This window comes from Bombus terrestris, chromosome 3 (genome assembly GCF_910591885.1).
Source record: "Bombus terrestris chromosome 3, iyBomTerr1.2, whole genome shotgun sequence".
In the NCBI taxonomy this organism is placed as follows: Eukaryota; Metazoa; Arthropoda; class Insecta; order Hymenoptera; family Apidae; genus Bombus; species Bombus terrestris.
In genome coordinates this window covers 9,862,817-9,884,026 of record NC_063271.1, presented here as the reverse complement: position 1 = coordinate 9,884,026, position 21,210 = coordinate 9,862,817, and the positions used below count along the sequence as shown (strand labels likewise).

General features: G+C 35.1%; 2 protein-coding genes across 4 annotated transcripts in view; both read left to right on the top strand.

Moving 5' to 3' along the window:
* Nucleotides 1-487: 487 nt before the first annotated feature.
* Nucleotides 488-5,134, top strand: LOC100646219 (ATP-dependent DNA/RNA helicase DHX36). Of its 2 annotated transcripts, XM_048404733.1 has the most exons (15): nt 489-686; nt 848-873; nt 990-1,556; nt 1,695-1,884; nt 1,956-2,130; nt 2,202-2,350; nt 2,429-2,561; nt 2,638-2,833; nt 2,916-3,180; nt 3,269-3,561; nt 3,668-4,094; nt 4,169-4,377; nt 4,506-4,588; nt 4,659-4,750; nt 4,827-5,134. In XM_048404733.1, exons 3-15 carry the CDS (start codon nt 1,193-1,195, stop codon nt 4,921-4,923), a joined length of 2,673 nt encoding a protein of 890 aa, XP_048260690.1. In that variant the 5' UTR covers nt 489-686; nt 848-873; nt 990-1,192; the 3' UTR covers nt 4,924-5,134. The 2 variants fall into 2 exon arrangements, with proteins under 2 accessions (XP_003394474.1, XP_048260690.1); XM_003394426.4 differs by lacking the exon at nt 848-873 and having other exon boundaries at nt 488-686.
* An 880-nt stretch (nt 5,135-6,014) lies between these two features.
* The window catches only part of LOC100648854 (ABC transporter G family member 22), a 280,612-nt gene continuing 265,416 nt past the window's right edge, over nt 6,015-21,210 (top strand). Inside the window, exons 1-2 of one of the 2 annotated variants that reach the window (XM_003394445.4) lie at nt 6,015-6,952; nt 13,235-13,964. In XM_003394445.4, coding sequence (XP_003394493.2) covers nt 13,852-13,964 — 113 coding nt within the window. In that variant the 5' untranslated portion in view covers nt 6,015-6,952; nt 13,235-13,851. Of the gene's footprint in view, nt 6,953-13,230; nt 13,965-21,210 lie in introns of both variants that reach the window. The other variant, XM_012320928.3, reaches the window with a different exon arrangement.

Genomic DNA, 21,210 nt, shown 5'->3' with positions numbered 1-21,210 from the left:
TTAGACATGTACATATCAATGGCGATAAAAAGCAGTGCCTCCCCTGTTTTTATGCCGACCCGCTGCTCAACTTTTCATGTCTTTACAGATTAGTATAGGTACTTGTCTAGATGTTGAGTGAACGATGTTCACAGTATATATTCGCAAAAAAATCCGACAGACCAGCCATTAACGTTTTAACCAGAATATCTATTGAAGATTTTATATTGCAATGAAATAATAATAATAGTAAAAAAATCTGACATTCAACTTATTTCCCAACATTTTTTCCTACATTTATTTAATTTAAATATAATTTTGTTACCTTGACTTTGTTTACTATTAGATCTTGGTAGAAATAGAACAATTTCTATTTAATTTTTCAAGAATAATTTTTGTGTGTTAAGTTAATTATGTATCGAGAGACATAGATTAATAGAGGATATTTTTTGAAATTAATAAATACATAGACTAAATGTTGATTGGATGAAGCGTGCACCAATCAACCAGCTTTAGAGTCGCTTTTAGTGAAAATTGAGGATATAGTGTTTCTAAATAGAGCGGCGAATTTGTCAATATTTAAGTAGTTAAAAAAGAATGTGTAACAAACAAGTAACAATAATGATTTCATACGATTAGTTTAAAAAGAATGTTCCATCCTTACCGATTATTTTCAGCACAAAGAATGTATTCGAGACGTAGACATGGTAAATGAAATTATTTTGAAGATACGACAATATAGTTATATTTGTGTAATTATTCTATTTTTTGAAATTATATTCCATATATTGTATAATTTTATTTAAAGTTAAAAAATTGATAATATATACCATCTGATATATATAACATATTTAATTATTGTTCTCAGATTTGATGACAATCTGTTATTTAGAGGTTAGATTTTTTAGTCTGATACATACAAATAAGATGTTACAATTGAATGTAATAATTTTCTGTAGTTTTTAATAGGATTTTATATTCACTGCATTTTATGTTTAATTAATATTTAGGAGATAGAGGTGAAAGTTCTCAGTCAGGAGGGTCACATTTTGAACGTGACAGCCGTGGACGAGGCAGAGGAGGAGGACATCCACCTTGGTTGAAAGGCAAAGAAATAGGGCTTTATTATAGAGATAAGGCTAGAGAAAAGGCCAAGAAAAAGGAAACTCGAGTTATTAAGTTACCTGAACATCTTCAAGAAAAAATTGGACACATGTTAAACAATTCTAAAGGATATTATGAAAAATTATATAACAATGCATACACTGAGGATACGTATGGTGTGTTAGAAAATAAATATGTGCACATTCGTGACTCCCAATTTAAAAGAAAATTCATAAACATGGTATCTGGTAATATGCAAGGAAATCTTGCCAGAGCTTTGCTGGTTAAATCAAAATTAGAAAAAGATATTGAACTAGATAAAAAATTATTAAATGAACATAGAACATTGCAATTAACGCAGGAGTATGAAAACATGAAACAATTCAGATTAAAGTTACCATCTCACCATAAAAGATCAAAAATATTAGAATTGATTAAGGAAAATCAGGTTATTGTAATAAGTGGAGAAACTGGTAAGTTTTTTGTATTTCATTGCTGAGTTTATATTAATAATACAATTGATTTTATATAATGCAAGGTTGCTAATATAACATATTTACAAGTTTTTTGAGTAGTTTATTAGATACAGTTATTATACAGATGCGTTTCAGGTTGTGGAAAAACAACACAGGTTGCTCAGTATATATTGGATGACCAAATAGAACAAGAAAATGGTAGCACTGTGCGAATTATATGTACTCAACCTAGGAGGATATCAGCTATATCTGTTGCTGAGAGAGTTGCAGCCGAGAGAGGAGAGAGGCTTGGTAAATCCGTTGGTTTTCAAATCCGACTTGAAAAGTATGTTATTTTTTATTTCTTCTGTTAATTCAACTAAAGGTTGGATTGTGTTGTTTGTTTTTTATTTGTAGAGTATTACCAAGAGATAGAGGCAGTATAACATTTTGTACTACTGGAATGTTATTGCAATTTATGCAAGGTGATCCAGCCTTAAAAGAATTTTCTCATATTATATTAGATGAAATTCATGAAAGATCTACCGAAAGTGACTTCATCCTTGCTTTACTGAAACTAATTATCCCTAAAGTACGTTTAATTACATCTAGATTAAATTTAATGGTATTAATTCCCGTTATATAAAAAAATTAATTTTTTAGAGGCCCGATTTGAAAGTTATTTTAATGAGTGCAACACTTAACTCTGAAAGATTTTCCAGTTATTATAATGATTGCCCAATGATTCATATTCCTGGCTTTACTTATCCAGTAACAGAATTTTATTTAGAGGACATTCTATCCTTTACAGAGTAAGCTCATATTCGATAAAAACAATATAGGTAAACAATTGCAGTACAAATAAACTGGACAGTACAATTGAATTACAGATATCAATTTCCCCCATCAGCTGCAATACCTCAAGATCATAGAAAACATATCAAAAAATATAAACAGGAACAACGAAAAAGGGACGAGTTTCATGATGTGCTATATCCTTATGTACGACAGCTTATAGCTACGGCAAGTATTCTTATTCTATGATTATTTATACTATATTTATTCTTTCTTCTTATTTGTTTTATTTATTGCATTATAGAAGAAATATTCAAAAGAAGTAATTGAACAATTACGGAATCCAAACAGCGAGAAATTGTCTCTTGATCTTATAGAACAATTAGTTAGGTACATTTGTAAAACTAAAGATTCTGGAGCTATTTTAGTTTTTCTTCCTGGTATGATGGATATAATAAAGCTACATAAAATTATGCTAGAAAATAGACAGTATCCACAAAGTAAGTATATTTGATATAGCGCTTAATATAAAACTTATTTTCATCATAATTTTAGTTTAAACAAATTATTTAATGTTTGTAGATCAGTATGTTATTTATCCTCTTCATTCTCGTATGCCAACTGTCGATCAGAAGCTCGTATTTAAAACACCACCTGAAGGAGTTCGGAAGATAATAATTGCAACTTCGATAGCCGAAACTTCTATAACTATTGAAGATGTAGTATATGTTGTTGATTGCGGAAAAATGAAATTTGGTAAATTCGATCTCCAAAAAAATATTCAAACTTTGGAACCTGAATGGGTATCGTTAGCTAATGCTAAACAAAGAAGAGGTAGAGCAGGCAGGTAAGACATTCAAAGACAAAATTCTAAAAAAAATTTTCTTGTTATTTAAAATATTTATTATAATAATAGTATGTTATATTCTTTTTAGAGTAAAAGCTGGTGTCTGTTACCATTTGTACTCAAAAGCTAGAGAAATGGCACTAGATCAGTATCCTTTACCTGAAATGTTAAGGACGCGTTTAGAGGAAGTTATTTTACAAATAAAAATGTTACAATTGGGAAAAGCTAGAACTTTCTTAGCAAGTGTTATGGATCCGCCAAATATGAAAGCTATAGATCTATCTTTGGATTTACTCCGAACTCTTAACGCGTTGGATGACGAGGAACAATTGACTCCTTTAGGGTATCATTTGGCTCAATTACCTGTAGATCCACGAACAGGTACTATTTTTATATATTAAATATAATTTTATATAATTTATATCTTTATTAATATTGTTTATTAATAAGTCTATATAATAATCATTTTATTGTTTATTCTTACTAGGGAAAATGATCATATGGGCATCATTATTTTCGTGCGTAGAACCAGTTTTTGCAATCGCGGCGAGTCTTAGTTTTAAAGATGCTTTTTACTGTCCATTTGGAAAAGAGGAAGACGCACGAAAAAAGAAACTCGAATTAAATATGAATCAATTTAGCGATCATATCGCGTTATCTGAAGCATTAAGAAGATTTGAAATCGCGTATAAAAAAAGTTATGCAAGTTCTTTTTGTAGGGAATATTTCCTCTCTTTTAGTACGCTCAAACTACTTTCTGAAATGAAAACTCAATTTGCTCAACATTTGTGTCAAATGAAATTTATGGATTCAGAAAATCCCGCTGACATTAATGCTAACAGGAACTCCAGTAACATAACCTTAGTGAAAGCAGTAGTATGTGCTGCATTGTATCCTAATATTGCTATTATAAGGTATGTCTAGTTTCTAGTACAATAATAAGGATAATGAAAGCGGAAATATACCTTAAATTTTATTTTATGTTCAGGAGAGTTACAAAAAATGGAACCAGAGCATGGACTCCAGAAGATGGTAGCGTTACTATACATCCGTCAAGTGTAAATGATAGAGTTAGGGAATATCCCAACCCATTTATTACATATTTTACAAAGCAGCTCTCGACAGCGATATATTTGCATGATACTACATGCGTTAGCGCGTCAATTTTATTATTTACTGCTCCAAAAGTGTCTATAAGTACGTGCATTCTGTTGCAGAATAATTTTTACATAATTTTTAATCGTATATGTAATACAATATATATTGTGTATATATAATTTACAATTGTGTATATATTGTGTATATAATACTTTCGATTGTTTTAGGAAAAGAAAAAGGAAACTATTTTATCAGCTTAGCAAACAGTCAAATATTTGCTTGCGATTTGCAAAGTGCACAACTTATTCAGGTATAAAAATAGATGTAAAATAAAATTTGTACTTCATGAATTTGCATAATTATCTATAATTTAATTACAGAAATTACAAGAACAATTCAATAATATGTTAGAGTATAAAATAACACATCCGGGAACAGTATGCTGGAATAGCGTTGAAGGCGATGTATTAAAGTAAGTTTTATGTTTTAATATTTCCTTCATTTCTTATACATTTCTAAAACGCGCTAATATCCTTTGTTGATCATAGTGCTATCATAGAACTGGTTTCTCAAAAAGACGAGGAATTGGGATTTTCTAATTCCGATATTCAAAATTGTGAGGATGATATGCATGATACAGTTTGAATAGAATCTAATAAACTATGATAATTATGGCTTTGAAGCATAGAGAAAGAGCTAGAGAAACTTGGTTTTTTAATTGTCTGAATTAAGTAAACTCCTAAGATATTCTAGTAAAATAATTCCTCCTATAGTTTTATCTAATTATAATAAGTAAAAATATATCAAGTTTGTAATATATATTCAGAAAATAAAGTTTTGGAGATAAAACAAAAAATTATTGACCTTGCAAATTTAATTTTCAAATTTACTCGAATCCTACTACATGATTATAATATATTAAACACATCGTTACATGATTTGAATATAGATGGTATGTCTAACATGTATAGAATTTCATTTATATATATATATATATATATATATTATATATTATATATTATATATATTCTATTCTATATATATATAAATCATAAACTCTCTCTCTTCAAAAGGTTAATGATCTGTGGAGAAAATGCAGTAATCAAGAATATTCTATGCATTGTTTTACTCGACGAAAATTCATTGTGCTTGAGATCGTATCACACACACTGTTTCTAAATATTTTTTCATTTACCTCAAATTTTCAGAAATTTAATTTAAATTTCAAATTTTCATAAAAAAAGAGAAGGGAAGAAACAAAATTAGAGAGACAATTGAATTGTGCGTAAGAACACGTATATCTTTCCTAAATACTTTTTCATTGAATTCAAACTATCAAGAAGTCAATTCAAATGTACAAATCTTCGTAACGAAAAGAAGAAAAAAGAAATTAATGAAATTTTAAGATTAAAGTCAAACAAAAAAGATAGTCGCTTGGTAACGGAGGTTGACCATTTAAATATGCACCCATTGTGTTGTCGGCCCATAATCCATAGGAAAAGTGGGAAGCATCGTTTAACGAAAAGATTTTGAAATTTCACGAGCGAGACGCCTCCCCTCCGTTCTACTTGTACGTTAGCGCGTCGCCGTCGCCAGTAAAAATGAGCCTGGGGTCTGGCACGAGCTGATAGCCACCGTGAAGAGAGAAGTAAATAGGGGGAAGAGAAAGAGGAACAAGCGAGAAAGAGGGAGGGTGGATAAGGGGAGGGACGTTCTGGCAATACACGAGCGAGGCACGTAGCGTCCGATTCAGTCTGCATCCGACCGCCGCGAGTGTCGCGTCGTGAAGCTGTGGTCGAACTTCGGGGGGGACACGAGACTCCAATACGAGTCAGAGTCTATACGAGTGCTCATAGTACAACATCGTGATCCCGTATCCTATATCTAAATCGTATACCTATCGGTTATACGTCGTATTCGCTTCTCAACCCTTGAATCGTAAATCGTAATACGGGAGAGAAAAGAACTGGTGAAAAATCGTAGTCGCGTGTATTGGTGTTATATAGAGAGGGAGAGAAAGAGAGAGCGGGTCACTGAACGACCGTACGAAGGTAGAAAGAGGGAGAACGAGAAAATAAAAGAGGGACGGAGAGGGATTTTCGTCGCGACGTATACATACGTATATACACGTGCGAAACCGAGGAGAGACGTGAAACACGCGCGTGCGCACCCGCGTATCACACATATACACATATATACGAAAAAGAGGGAGAGAGAGAAATAACGACGACACGGCGCAGGAAGAGGTAAGAGAACCAGTGACACCGGGAGGGTCGGGTGTTCCTCGTGCAAAACCGCCACCGGAATATATGTCGTGAGTGTGCGGCCGAAGATCCGCGGATAGAGGCCGGCCGATAGTGCGTTCCGGGGTTTAAGAAGGGAAAAAAAGGCGAAGACTCTCTCGGTTGAAAAGCAATGCGGGTTCATTGACTGCGTGCCGCGCAATGGCCGCATGTTCGTGGCCGATGCACAGTGCATGTGTGACAGGAGCTACGAGGAGGACGACGCCGAGGACGACGAGGCCGAAGATACCGGCTACGACCAATATCAAACTCGAGACCTACTGAAAGTTCTTCTTCTTCTCCTTCTTCGGGTCCCTACATGATCGAGAAACTCATCTCGATCACAGGCAGCGATAACAGCGAGGAGCACTGGAATTTTTCGTGCTTTTTACGTGAGTAGCTTTCATACTACCACCTTCCACAAACTGCATACATATTTAGTTACTGTTCTCTGTTTTTCACTGGTTTGGCTGGAAAGTTGTAAAATCAGGAAACCAACCTTCTGCTGATATTCGAATCTCGATAAATACGTCCGAAATTTCGGGACGAAACAGCATTTTCGAATTCTCAAATATCTTCGATTTATGATTATCGAGATCGGTGGGAATACTAACATTCAGAAGAAATGTAACCATCCAAACCGATAAATTTACGAAAAATTAGAAAATGATTATTTTATGCATTATGGTGGTTCTAGTGTTAAGAATACTAATTCTCAAGATGTTGCAATGCATTATAGTAACAGCGTTAAATTTACCTAATTTTATCGCTGCTTTTACGGTATTTGATAATTGAGGAATTCAAATAGTACTAAATTTTGTACTAGATACAGATTTAAACGTTGTAAGTGTTAGAATTTGTTTTAGCTTTTTAGGGTTATGGCAAGGTACAGTTAAAATCGTTAGCGGCATTATCTTGAACCAATACATTTCTTGTTTATATTGAAAATCTGCACTTCTGCCACTTACATCATTTACCATTTCAACTGTTCAATTTTCCCTTTCGCGTTGCGCGAGTACTCGTTTTAAATGTGAGTTTCAAACGGAGTGAACGTGTTTCGAGAGTATCAAGGGCGTAGGGTCATTCACTGCAACCGGTGTTTTCTCGTTCAAAGGTTGTTCGTACGTCAATGCCCTATTGTAGGAAAATATCTTGATCGGAGAATATCGATATTCTTTTTCGAATATTGCTTCACATGAAATTATTTATCATAATAATTTCACTAGTTGTGCGGACAACAATATATTTGACCCCAAAATTTATTTATGACATTTAAAAGTCAAATTGAAAATGTACAGTGGTAAAGCATTTGAACATTTAGCATAGGAAGTATGTATGTATCATATAAAACGTATTAAAATTTGTTTATTACTGTAATATAATATAATTGATATAATAATCAAGACTTATTATAGCGCTAATAAAATTTCAAAATGTTTCGTATAACACACATAATATACTTATAAAAGGTTTTTACAAGTGTCTGAATATTTTTGTGAGTTACTGTAAGCCAATTTTTTTTTGTGTAAGCTTCAATGAAACCAGATATTTTCTCATTAAAAATTAATTCCTTTACATTCGAGGACGAACAGCCGAAGGACGTGTACGTCATTCTTGCAATGACCTTATCACCAATACGCTGACCTTACCTACCGTAGGTATTATAAACATCGTACTTTCGTAATAACACTTAATCGGGCGGTTTTGTCGCAGTGCAGCCAATCTTCTTTCAAAAAATATCTCTTGTACACTGAAAATGTATAAAACATGTACTGTATCTTATTAAGAATAATAATAATATAATATTTATGATTTCTTTAAACGATTGATGCTGTAGCTCTATTTCGCCGCTTTGTTCGTTAAGTTCACGAACCTTTATAATTTCGTATCTAATCAACAAATGCTAGACTTTGCCACGAGTCGGCAGCATCTTATCTTCCAGCTTGTCGTTTCTATAGCTATGGTTCTTTTCTCGAAATTCGAACGAACTATTTAGACCAAAAATAACCACGAAAAAATTTTGAATATATGCAGATAATCTAAATATAGAGTTGGTACTCGTCCTTTTTTTCTATATCGAGACAGTTCATTGTTCGCGAGTGCAGAGTAATTTTCATCACCGATGTTCGTTGAATGAACAGTATTATCGGTGTCAATGACAAGAAGGGACGATGTCGGTCCAAAGAATCGCAGACATGTATCTTTAGTGGTGGTTATGCGAATTAAGCGTGCATTTGATTTCTTATGCTCGAAAACACCGATTAGGCCGGATGGTTGTACCGTTGAAAGGAACAACTTCGTTTTGGAACAAATCCAACCGGTTGACTTGTGTATTCTAATCAAGTAAATCAGGATAAGTACGTGTTTTTGCCCTGTTCGATTTCGTGGTAATTAACTAGCGTGGAACCGGAAAAATGAAGTTACACACGGGTTACCGGTCTGACAAACCGCATTGTTTATGTTTCCTTTGTTCGTGCCAAATTAGTTTTTCCCGGTGTATTGTCATTCACCTATTCTTATCTTACGTGTTTGAGCGCGCACACCTTTCTCTTTCTATCGCTCCATTCGTAAGTTTAATTATGTGGTAAGTGGCTTGTTCGTGGTTTTCGATATAAGTCTCTTAATGCTATTGGAAACAAATCTGAAACAATGTTTATTTTAATTTACTTATTCATAGCGTCTGCAACAAATAGGTTAGGTGACATTGATAAAGTTTGTTTATAATTCAATAAATGAATCAATTTATGACATAATAATGTTTCCAATTACTTATGTGGTGTTTTATAAAAACTAACAAATTTTATAATCATTTCGAATAAAAGCAGTCAATTTTATAATAATTGCTTTTTCATAGTGTAAAAAATAATATTATGGTGGATTCCTTAAAACGACATTTTTAAATATTGAACTAGTTCGATCGATACGAAGATAATCACCGAAATTCGAAGTCGTAATCTCGTACGCAGTTATCGGTCGGCCGGTCGTGTTCATTGATCTTGCCGTTTAACAGACTGAGATCGTTGCACCCGTGACATGAAACGTACTACTCGCGATGAGATAATTGTTCTTAATCATCGTGTATATTCTCATTGATAGTACGCGTGACTAAATATATCTTGAGCTTTCTTAAAAATTTTAAGCGATACGGATCCTGTTTCTCTTTTCTTTCCGAGAAAAAATAAACGACATCGAATCTGGTTCGCACGTCAAAAACGTTGCCAATATAATGTACGAGCCATTCGCCCGGTATAAAAAATTCAAATTTACCGCTCACGACACGTAAATAAAACATCAACACCATACGAAAACTGTAAAAAGAGAGAAACGATCAGCTGGAATCGGCCGATTCTGGATACGTTTATCTATTTTTCGATATTGTATTTTCGGTCGGCATTCACTCACAGCCGAATTAGCGGCCGTTACTTTCGGTACCGGCGCCATAACCTTTCTCAACGTTGTCGATTTCAATCAGCGCCACTAGGCGCGTCGAGGGAACTGAATATCCCATAGTGACCTGTTCGCATTAAAAAAATTTAATTATATTTAATTAAGATAATTTATTACTTTGATGTGGAATGAGGAGACAGAGCAACTTTGTAATAATAAATTATACATACATGGAAGTTTTCTGTGGTAAGTGTTCAAATTCTTTCGTGAGTCATTATATATGTACGTATGTATTTACGACCGTGATACCTAACCCTTAATTGGATTTAACCCTCGTCTGGTTGTAGATGAGATTAGAAACCCATAACGATTTCAATTAACATAATTTTAGTTTACTTAATACAGTGTTTTCTATATTGTAAGTTATGAAGGCTATCAAAGCCATTGAGGAAGATGCAGAATATAAATTGAAATTAAATATTTCAAAATTAAAAAACTTGATTCTAATCTAACCTAAACTGAATGGTCATCTACTATATAACTCAGCAATATCAATTAAGAGTTAATTATCCCTGAAAGCTTAAAAAATCGTCTTTTGACCAGTTTTTAGTTGTAAATACTACCTACCCATTCCATAGTGGAATAGGTTGCGTGACCACGTCGTTACTAATTTCACGTTCGAAGGTTGACGCATCGACAAAATCGTCGAACGGAAATGAAAACGTTAGCAGACCATCGGTGGTTTTCTTGCACGCGAGGCTATGAAAATTAAAATGGTGTTGGTTGATCGCGCCTTAGGCCCGTACAATTCGCCTCGACTAATTAGAGACGCCTGTCAAAATCATCTCTGACCGCAGCGAAGGAAGATGTCCACGATACACCAGCGTTTCTCGTATACTTGCCACTCATCCGTGACTAATGCTTAACAGTTGGCGGGTGAAAATTGGCGCGATGTAAATATGGGACGAGTTCTCATGCGCACAGCGTATATCCGCTCGATTTACTTCGTCAGCTTCAGACGCGACATACAGTGCGACTCGTTCGCCCCCACTGTATTCGTCTTTGCTCGTGATCGCGGCTACTTTGCGACTTTCAGCGACTGACAAATCTCGTCGATAAATAACCGACTATCCACAGTGTAATGGCGGCGATTCGGATTATGCGAAGAATTCGGAAGTCGATCGCCGCAAACATGCAGCCGCTGCTAGTCCGCGCGTTGTTGAACAAAAATAGGTGACCTATATATGTCGCATGTATATGTATCAAATGTGTGTATACTGTATACGTAAATGTATGTATGGTGTATGTATTTTTATTTCGCGAAATTGAAGCAGATTTTTTAAATGCTTCTTTGTCGTCGAGCTTCGGAAGCTGTAAACGTTGTGTTGCGAGAAATGTTGGCAGCATTTTTTATTTACGTTTCGCGCGGTCTGTTTGGAATAACTTCTGGCTACAATAAGCCGCTTCGACGTTAAGGTTCTTCGCGTCTCAGTTTCGTGGTGCAAGATGGATCATGTTTTTTGCGAACGATAAAGTACATAGTTCTTCGTCTGTTTTATAAATCTATGAAATCTTGCTACATATACATATACATATATATATATAAAAATAATTTTCTTAATATTGTATATGTACTTTGGCTTTTCAAATGAGACTAAAGGGATGGCGCTGCAGTCGTCTAATTAATTTACGATACAATACACAGAGGGTGTTCCAAAAGTCTCTTCTATTTCAGTTACGTTACTTTTTGTAGCTAGTTCAGTGCGAAATATTAACAAATTTACCAAAAAGAGGAATACTAATGGTTACGTGGTTTCTTAGAACAGGCAAGAGCCGTCAGAAAAAGAGCAAGATGAGAAACAATAACAAATGTGCGGTAGGTAAGGTTGAAAATAATATCGAAAATAATAACGCCTTCTTTAGGTGTTCCTTATGGCTGTTCAATGAGAAAGCCGCTATTTTCGCGCGAAAAGCTTGCTCGTCCCGTTTTTGTGCCGACCTCGTCTCTGGTAACGGATTACCCAGCGGACATGATTACCTTCGGCACTGCTAATAGACGATCATGAATGAACGCGTGAACGCGAGTCGTTCTCTCGCGCGAGTACAGCGTATTCCAGATATTCGTTGCGCGAATATTAGTTATACGGGTCGCAAGTAGCTCAAATATGGCGTACTCCATACGCCATATTAAGTTACGATTATACTACGGATATTTACGCATTTTCGAGAAATTTCATATTATATTAATAATTAACATTATAAATCCGTTTTGCTAAAATGAGAGATTAAAATATGAAAATTCGAAGACCATAGCAAGGTTAAGAATGTAGAAGTCTATAGAATACGTAAAATATCCGAACTAGAGGACTTGCTGTAATATTCAGCATATGAGACAAATTTCTATTTAAACTCGCAGTCAGGAAAGCTCTTTATTACGAATAAATAATAAATAATGCACTTGAAAGTAGAGGAACTGGATATTCGCTGGCAATTTTTCTCCGGTTTCCTTTTTTCTATGATTCTTTTCTTTGTTTTCTGATGAGAGTTGAATTGGATTTTTGCAGAGATTATAGAGCATTTCCTGCTGTGTAGCGGTGAATTTTGGTAGACGCAAAAGTAAACACGTTTTGATGTGAATATCGAAATGTAACTGTTCAAAATTGACTGATTAATTTTGACCTGAATTTTTGTGCACCCGTCGCCACTATACTGGTCTACAAATATTGACATTACCTAGTTGTACCATTTTACTGCCTCTTCTTCCGCCATGTTTCTTTTATTTTCTAGAAACTGAAATTACGTGTTTATATTGGCAATGAAGACTTTTGACGATTGCAGGGACAAGCATTCACTAATTTAAATCTTAATTGACGAATTCCCGTAACATCTCTATCCTAAATTTCATCGTAAACACCAGAAATACCATAAAGTACCATAAAGTCATAATCTCTATGAAGTAATAAATTTTCATCAAATTTCTAAATTTTTACTATCAGGTACATTGTAGAGAAAATAGAATCAGGTTGTTCACGACCAGAAAAAGCAACAGGTTATTAACCAAACAGTCTGTGTTTGCTTATTCCACGAACTATACTCTATCTCGCTCTACTCTTCAAAATTCGTATCATTCCTTAACACAAACCTTTGAAGCTTGCTTTATGATAATGTTCCAAAGACGTTAGGTATCCGTGATAACAACTCCTATACTTACCATTAGCTTTGATTCAGAAACGTAAACAACTTCTTCTTAAATATATCACTAACTCATCTTTTGTTTTTTTAGACAGTCGCAGCCGATCTCCGCAGAACTCTCCCACGGAACGCCGCACCTGCAAGGATACTGTTAATTTACCAGGACTCGTCAACAAACGCAAAACTTCGCTACGTTTTCGCTTGAAATTTCACGAACTTTCATAGTTAATCTCTTAATCTCCGATTCCGACGACTCTACCAAAGACACAGAGAATTCTGACGAGAACTTGAACGATCTCATTTAAATTATCTTTGAGAAAAGATCACAAAGAATACGCTGATTCACTCGGAACCAGTGTACCGTGCACCGTACATCAGCTTTATATCGATCGGTTTGTCCGTTTCTAAATTTTATTCGGACTTAATGCTCGCGACTAGGTGTTTGGACAGAAAATCGGCACGGAGTCGCGGGAATAGCTGGCGAAAATGTTCGTTTGCTGACGAGAGACAACAGCAGGGAACTGATCGCGGTGGAAAATCGTCGTTGGAGATCGCGTTGAACGTGTCGAGGTGGCGGGACTTAGGTGAGGATATTCCGTCGCGTTTGACGTCGTTGTCGTCGTCGTGGTGCGTTGTTCAGCCTGTGGTTCGGCAGTGAGAGAAAGATAAGAGAGAGAGGCGGGCAGCTATAACCGGCAACCACACGGTGGACATGATTATTTCAAAGGATCTGTTCCTCTTTGGCGACCAAGATTACCTGCGCCTTCCCAGCAACGAGAAGCGCCAGCAACGGGCAATGGGCCGACCGATCATCAATGCTCCCAGGTAAGTGATTCTTTTACCGATACTTCGTAGCTAGATTTACCTTTTCCGATATTTTTTAGACGACGGTGTGGAAATAGTTGACTGACGTTTGCTCGAAACAATTGGAAGGCTTCTTTCATTAGATCGATGTTTTTTAAAATCTCGACGATGATGTTGGATGGAATAATTTTTTACTGTGAAAAGATTCGAATTTTTATGGTTTCTCGGTTCTCGGAAATAATTCTCGGTTCGAGAAAGAATAGAGCGTAGAATAGCGGATTTTTGAAGACACTTTATTGTTTTCTACTTTATCACTTTATTTTAATTAATTAACGTTAATTGTTTGTTCAGACTTGTCAAGTTTCGAAAAACTAATAGTGAATTGTAGATGTTATAAGTTTGTCGTGCTATCGTATGATATATGTAATAGTTTTCGATCATATTAATGTTCTTAATTTTTGTGAGAAGTCTATGTGATTATTTTAGCTATTGAGTAGATTTTGAAAAACATTGAGCAGGTTGCACTTACAATTGTTTCGAGCAACGCAACCACAGTACACATCTACGAGTCTAAGACAAGAATATTCCTTCGAATTCTATTTAATTCTATTATTCTAGTAAAGAAGCTTTCATATATCGATATATACATTTTTCTAATTTTCGAAAAGAGAAAGACAGATCGATTTGTCAATAGAAAATGAATTATTTTTAAAGACTGTATGATATTAGGGTTCATCAGATTTAAATTAAAATCAGATAGACGATGAGTTATTGTTAGACGAGTATTTGGAAATTAAATACAATGTGAACAACGAATAATTTAGCAAACAGAGTGAACAAAGTACACAGAACAAAGACAACCAGAGCTTAAGATAAGAGGACATATCACGTTTCGCGTATCATGGAAGGAAAAAGTCATTATTATATTTGCGAAATTCTAAATTTAAACACACGCCCGTACTTAATTTTCTTCAACTCAAAACTCGATCTGTCTTCACTAGCTTCTTCCCTATTTTACCTATTAATCAAAATCTCCAAATTATTCTCAACCTCTTGAACACGTTACAAGAAAAATTCATGATTTGCTAATGCTTATCAAGAAAATCAAACTACTCGAAAAATTAGTATAATATCTATGTCTTGCATATATTTAGTACATTTTCCAGTATAGTGTCGTTAATAATACGTGTAATTGATACGACATTGAACATTGGTAATGAAAAAGGAAGAAAAGTAGAGACTCGCAAATAAAAGGCAAACAAAAAGTAAAGAATAAAAAGAAAAATAGCAATTAACGTCATGTACTCTCGTGCTCGCTAAATACCTTATCACGACTGATACAGTCGATGATGTCTTTCGAAAGAAAGTGCTCGCCCCTTATCTATTCATGTCGTAAAAAAATATATCATCGACTAATACGTCGGCAAATCTCAGCGTGCAATAAAAAGCGTCCAGCATTGGCAAAACCATGTCTCGTCTCGCGACCTTCCACCGTGTCATCGTGCTCCTCGATGATTTTCAGCTCCTCTTTTCCCCCATTCATCAACTTTATATTCACGTTTTCGTATTTACCGAAATCATTGTTGTTACAGTTCTATACATACAAAGACTAGATCAGAAAGACACGATAAATCGGATTTTTCATTTTCACAGAGCAGCAATTTTAAAATTCACACTATCCTTTCCTTTGATTTTAAGGCTAAAGTGTATCTTTCCACTCTCTTAATAACTTCAAAAATATTGTCTGTCATAATATTAAAATATCAAAGACGTATTAAGGATCAAATAAAGAGAGAAGAAGAGAGAGAGAGAGAGGTTTATCACAAAGTTATAAATTATTTCGATTTCTTCAAATTTCACAAATCTGTAGGATTTATTGCGGAAACAATAGCGACAAGAAAAATATTAAACGAACGTTAAAAAACAGAATTTAATAATGTAAACCGTCTGGAAAAAAAAATTGCAAATGAAACGTTGCGTTTGACTCAACATCGGTCTTTAAAAAGATAAAATGCTGTTTGTTTGAATAGTTATATCCTTAGCTTCTACGAAACTTTGTCAATTACATCTTTGGTCCTTATCGTGTCTTTTTCCGCTTTTGGCTGCGTGCTTTACACGAACTTTTTACGATATTACAAAGTAACACTGAAATTAAAAGATCAACAAAAATGTACTTATCATATCTTTTGCCTGTGATCTTTATATACACATTGCTTCTCTATCGAACAAGGAAAAGAAGAAAATCATCCACCACATCTTTTCCTATCTTCGTTACTTAGCATGTCCGTCTCTCTTCTTCGGTAAAATTTATTTATAACGACGCAGTTGTTTATCGTGGTTGATTTAACGAGCGTCGACAGTGCTTGCTTGTTTGCCCACGTGTTTGTTTGATCGTGCCTTTTGTTCCGTTGCTCCGTCGTTCGATCAACAGTTTCGTTAATACTAAATAATGCCGGAACGACGTTCGAGATCTTGAAATGTTCGTTCCTCCTTTTCCCTCTGATTGTTTCTCGTGATTTGTAATTCGTCATGTGACGAAGCGTTTTTACAAACAATATCGTATTGTTGGATTTTAATTGTTCATATATTAACAATCCTGTCTCGCAATGGTAGAAAGCTGCAGTGAACTGGAATGATCTATAAAAATACTTAATCTTACTTTACAAAGCGAAAACACACAGAATAGTTTTAACTATAGCGCGAGTAAAACAATGCGCTTTAGCATTATCAGCTGGTTCTTCTTCAGTCAATTGAATCGATCCTTTTTTACCACGCTATCCCCATTGCATCTTCAAATTAGAAAAAATATCTCTGTCCACCCCCCCCTGACTATGTAAATGTACATCTTTTGTGTTCAAACGTGACATTACACTTCGTTTGTTTTACTTCATAATCTATTTAAACAAACTTTAGTTGCCAAGCCAATATTTGTCAGTAATCTTACGATAATCTTCGTTCGAAATGTTTGAAAACATTGTGCGAATTTTTTCAAATTCTTTCGATGATTACTACTTATTGAACCGTATATTTAATATTATACGCTTTAAGGATAACTATAGCCATGTTCGCATAATGCACACTTACACGGTAAGGACTAATTGGCTGCATTTTAAGTATCAGCACGTACATATTAGCGTATTTCGACAATTACAGAGGAACAATTCTATTAGATGAAACGCAGACGAACATTGGCCGTGAATTTTCATTACGATTTCGCCGCGGTTTGCTAGGTTTTCGTAGGGATTCCGGAACTTTGGGCGACCATTCTTTAGATTTTAGGGTTTCTACAGCTTTCCATGGGGATACTGCAATTCTTAGTGATTCCGTGTAGCGACTCGGCTGCACTCGGTAAATTTCCATACGCATTCCATAATTTCCTTCGTGAATCTTAGAATTCTCGTTCTCTCGTACTTCCTGGTGGTGACTTTGTAGGATTCTGTGACTACTTTTCCAAGAGCTGTGGATTTTTAAAGATTCTATAACCCTTTGCAAACTGACGTAACGATCTTTTGATATTTCATGCGTTCCCATAGGAAATCTCAGAAGCTTCTTTACGGATGTTGAAGTCCTTGGTGATTCTACGGCTTTGTGTATTTTCACGTGCCTGCTGGGTTTCGTAACTTTTCATTAAACAGTCTCGGAAGTCCTTGAGTTTTTAAAGATCCCATGACTTCGCGTAAACGGTGAATGATACTTTTCCATAGGAATTTCATATTTTTCATCGCGAATCCTCAGATCCTTCACGATTTCATAGTATCATTCATAGCTCAAGGATCAATTTTTATCATGCTTATTTTTATTATATGTATTATATGTATTGTATATATAATATTATATTGTATGTAGATTTATATTTATATTTATTATATTTATATTATCTGTAAATTTTGATTATGTGGAAGCATTTATTTTGTGACTTTCCGCTAGGATCCTCGAATGTTCCAAAATTTTATATAACTTTGTACAGACTCACGTAACAGTTTTTCAATACGCCTTTCACCCCATAGAAATTCCATACACTTCATCTTTACCTATCGACTACGTAACTGGTATCAATTGGGTAGTTTCTCTTCATCAAATTAGCTGAATTGACTTGTTCCGGCGTTTGGTCGAGTGAAATCGAGCACTTTTGATCAGGTTTTGGAAACGGACCCTTGAATTACCACCAACCTTACTCCATTTGTGTTTAAAGGGTCTTCGAGAGAAAGTGGAGTCCGCAAGCCGGATACGCGTAAAACCGCAGTTCCCAGAAATGATATATAAATCGTATTTCGACGATCACCGGAGACCTCTCATTGCTTTCCGGATCCAAGTTTCGAAAGTATTTCGAGGTATCGATTACCACTTCGCGTCTCGTCCTTTCGAAATCGTACGCAGGTTCTGCATTTTCCTGCGGCTGGTGAACGAAGCGAAATTCGACGCAGAGGAGAGCGAGCGAATTTTCTCGAATATTTCACTCGTGTTCCAACAGTCCACTGTATATATAGAACTTTAATACTAAAATCCAATTTCTCTTTAACATTTGATAAAGAATGATTTCTCTGCTAACTGACGATTCTTCGATGTTTCGAAATCAGCGCATATTTTTCCTTTCAAAACTGCACACAAAATGTAAAAGCATGTAAAATACCCAAAGATAAGATAAAATAAAGAATTAAAGTATCAATGCTCGTTATAATAATTAGTTATTTTAATTAATGATGTTCATCGTAGAACGTTAGAGCACAAGTTCTTTTCGATCCTCTTCTTATCTCAATTTGCTTAAATCGTGATTTCTAAAATAACGCTAATAATAATAGTTCGATCGAGTGAAAGAGAATCCAGAGGTCTGACGTTCCTGGAACGTGAAACTTCAAAGAGAGCAAAACAAAAAAAAAAAAAAAAAAAAAGAAAAATGAGGAAAAAAAACAAACTGGAAGTTGTTGTTACCATAATCACGTTTCGAAAATGTGAGTGTCAAGAGATTAGTTGCTGGATTGTTTATCGGTGTGAACGCACCAAATATAAGCTGATGCAGAAAACATTGTCTTGGCAAATTGTAAATAAAAAAACGGAAGGAAAATAATGTGTTGGAAAGCAAGACGTTATCGTAGCAGCCACGGGATGTGGTCCTTGGTCTTTGATTTTTCGAGGAAAACGTTCGTAAATCAAGCTTTGTTTCGGTAGAAAACGACGTAACTGATAACTTTCGTTTTATCTATCACAGCTATTATCAATAATGCTACCAGCAAATCAATATCCAAACTTTCGTGGAACGCTGTCCGCTGGTAGTCATTTAGCTTCCTGTGATTAATTTTATTTTTAGGTCTATTGATGTTGGATAATCAACTTAATTATTGTTTTTTCGTTTTCCTAATCAAATTTATGGGATATCAATATTTGTTATATTTCACCTGTTTGCACGCGAAGGTACAGGTATGAAATCGTGGAATGAAGTAAATTATATTATACAAAACGAGGCATAAATCACAAGAATAAACAAGCAAAATTTCAATTGTACTTAAATGAGTAAATATCGCTGCAAGCAAATATTCCGTGTTATTGTTTTAATTTGAAAGTTAATTTAAGAGAACGTTAGTCAACTGTAGTTTCTACACCGCGAGTAAACGAGAGAATGTGTAAATACCATGAAGAAAAATTCCTCGCTAACTCTTAACCTTCAAACTAAAACAGACATCGTATCCTCTGTCATAAATAAAGAAACAAAATTCCAATTACGAATACGAAAAAACAGCGCGTTTGAAAAGAATCTGTCGACACGTTTGACGTTAAACTCGTTCCGCTAATTGGTTCTGCCTTAACCAATTCCACCATTCATTCGGACATTTCCGTAGAAAATCTGTCCATCTAACACGCGACCATAGAAACGATGTCGTGGCCGGCAAGAAACCGACGAGATACGAGATCTCCTGGACTTTCAACGGTTCTCAATTAGAACATCCTGCTACCTGGCGAGCAACGAGAAATCCATCGACTTTTCTTCCTCTTGGACCGGTTCACGCCCCTGTTTCGCCTGCTTACTTACTAGCGCCGCTGATAAGGAGAACGCGAGCGTGCACGCGCGTATCGCGCTCCCTTCCCATCGCCGAGAGTGGGTCACGCATGGGAAACTGGAACGGTTTCATCTTGAGGCGGAAGACTCGATTTTTCTCCGGAGGAGAAACCGCCGATTTTTCTTTCGATCGGTTCACAGTTTCTAGGTTAGGCGCCTGTAAATATTCCTATATATATATATAGGGTGTTTTGTAATTAATGGTACAAGGGAATGATTCTACGTCAGTGGGACACAGTACAACGGTTAGACACGAGGCTCCGTTTTCGAGAACATTGATTTCATGTATTTGTCTAATCCGATGTGATTGGTTTACGGTTTTCAGGGGAGGCACGTGTAAGTATTCGTAAATATAGGGTGTTTTGTAATTAATGGTACAAGGGAATGGATCTACGTCAGAGAAAATTGATTTGAAATATTTATCTAATCGGATGTCTTTCGATTGGTTTATGGTTTTTAAGTGAGGCGCCTGTAAATACTCCTATATATATAGAGTGTTTTGTAATTAATGGTACAAGGGAATGATTTCACGTCAGTGGGACACAGTAGAACGGTTAGACACGAGGCTCCGTTTTCGAGAACATTGATTTCGAGTATTTGTCTAATCCGATGTGATTGGTTTACGGTTCTCAGAGGAGGCGCGTGTAAATATTCGTAAATATAGGGCGTTTTGTAATTAATGGTACAAGGGAATGATTCTACGTCAGAGAAAATTGATTTGAAATATTTATCTGATCCCGATGTCTTTCGTATGATTTATAGTTCTTAGGAGAGGCGGATATAAATATTCGTATCTATAAGGTATTTTATAAATAATGGTACAAGGGAATGATTCTACGTCAGCGGAATACAGTAAAATGGTTGGTTACGAGGCTCTGTCTTTGAGAAAATTGATTTGAAATATTTATCCAATTTAATTTCTTTCGGTTAGCTTACGATTTCTAGGTTAGGTGCGTGTAAATATTTATATATAGAGGGTGTTTTATAATTAATGATACAAGGGAATGATTCTACGCCAGAGAAAATTGATTTGAAGTATTTATCAAATTCGATGTCTTTCGATTGGTTTATGGCTTTTTGGTGAGGCGGATGTAAATATTCGTATATATAGGGTATTTTATAATTCATGGTACAAGGGAATGATTCTACGTCAGAGGAATACAGTAAAATGGTTGGTTATGAGGCTCTGTCTTTGAGAAAATTGATTTGAAATAT

What these genes read in the sequence shown, in the direction of transcription:
- LOC100646219 (XM_003394426.4), top strand. Translation starts at nt 629, where the DNA reads ATGTTCCATCCTTACCGATTATTTTCAGCACAAAGAATGTATTCGAGA. An exon ending in TTTCAAATCCGACTTGAAAA is followed by an intron (nt 1,885 to 1,955) that starts GTATGTTATTTT and finishes TTTTATTTGTAG; the next exon opens with AGTATTACCAAGAGATAGAG. An exon ending in ACCTGTAGATCCACGAACAG is followed by an intron (nt 3,562 to 3,667) that starts GTACTATTTTTA and finishes TATTCTTACTAG; the next exon opens with GGAAAATGATCATATGGGCA.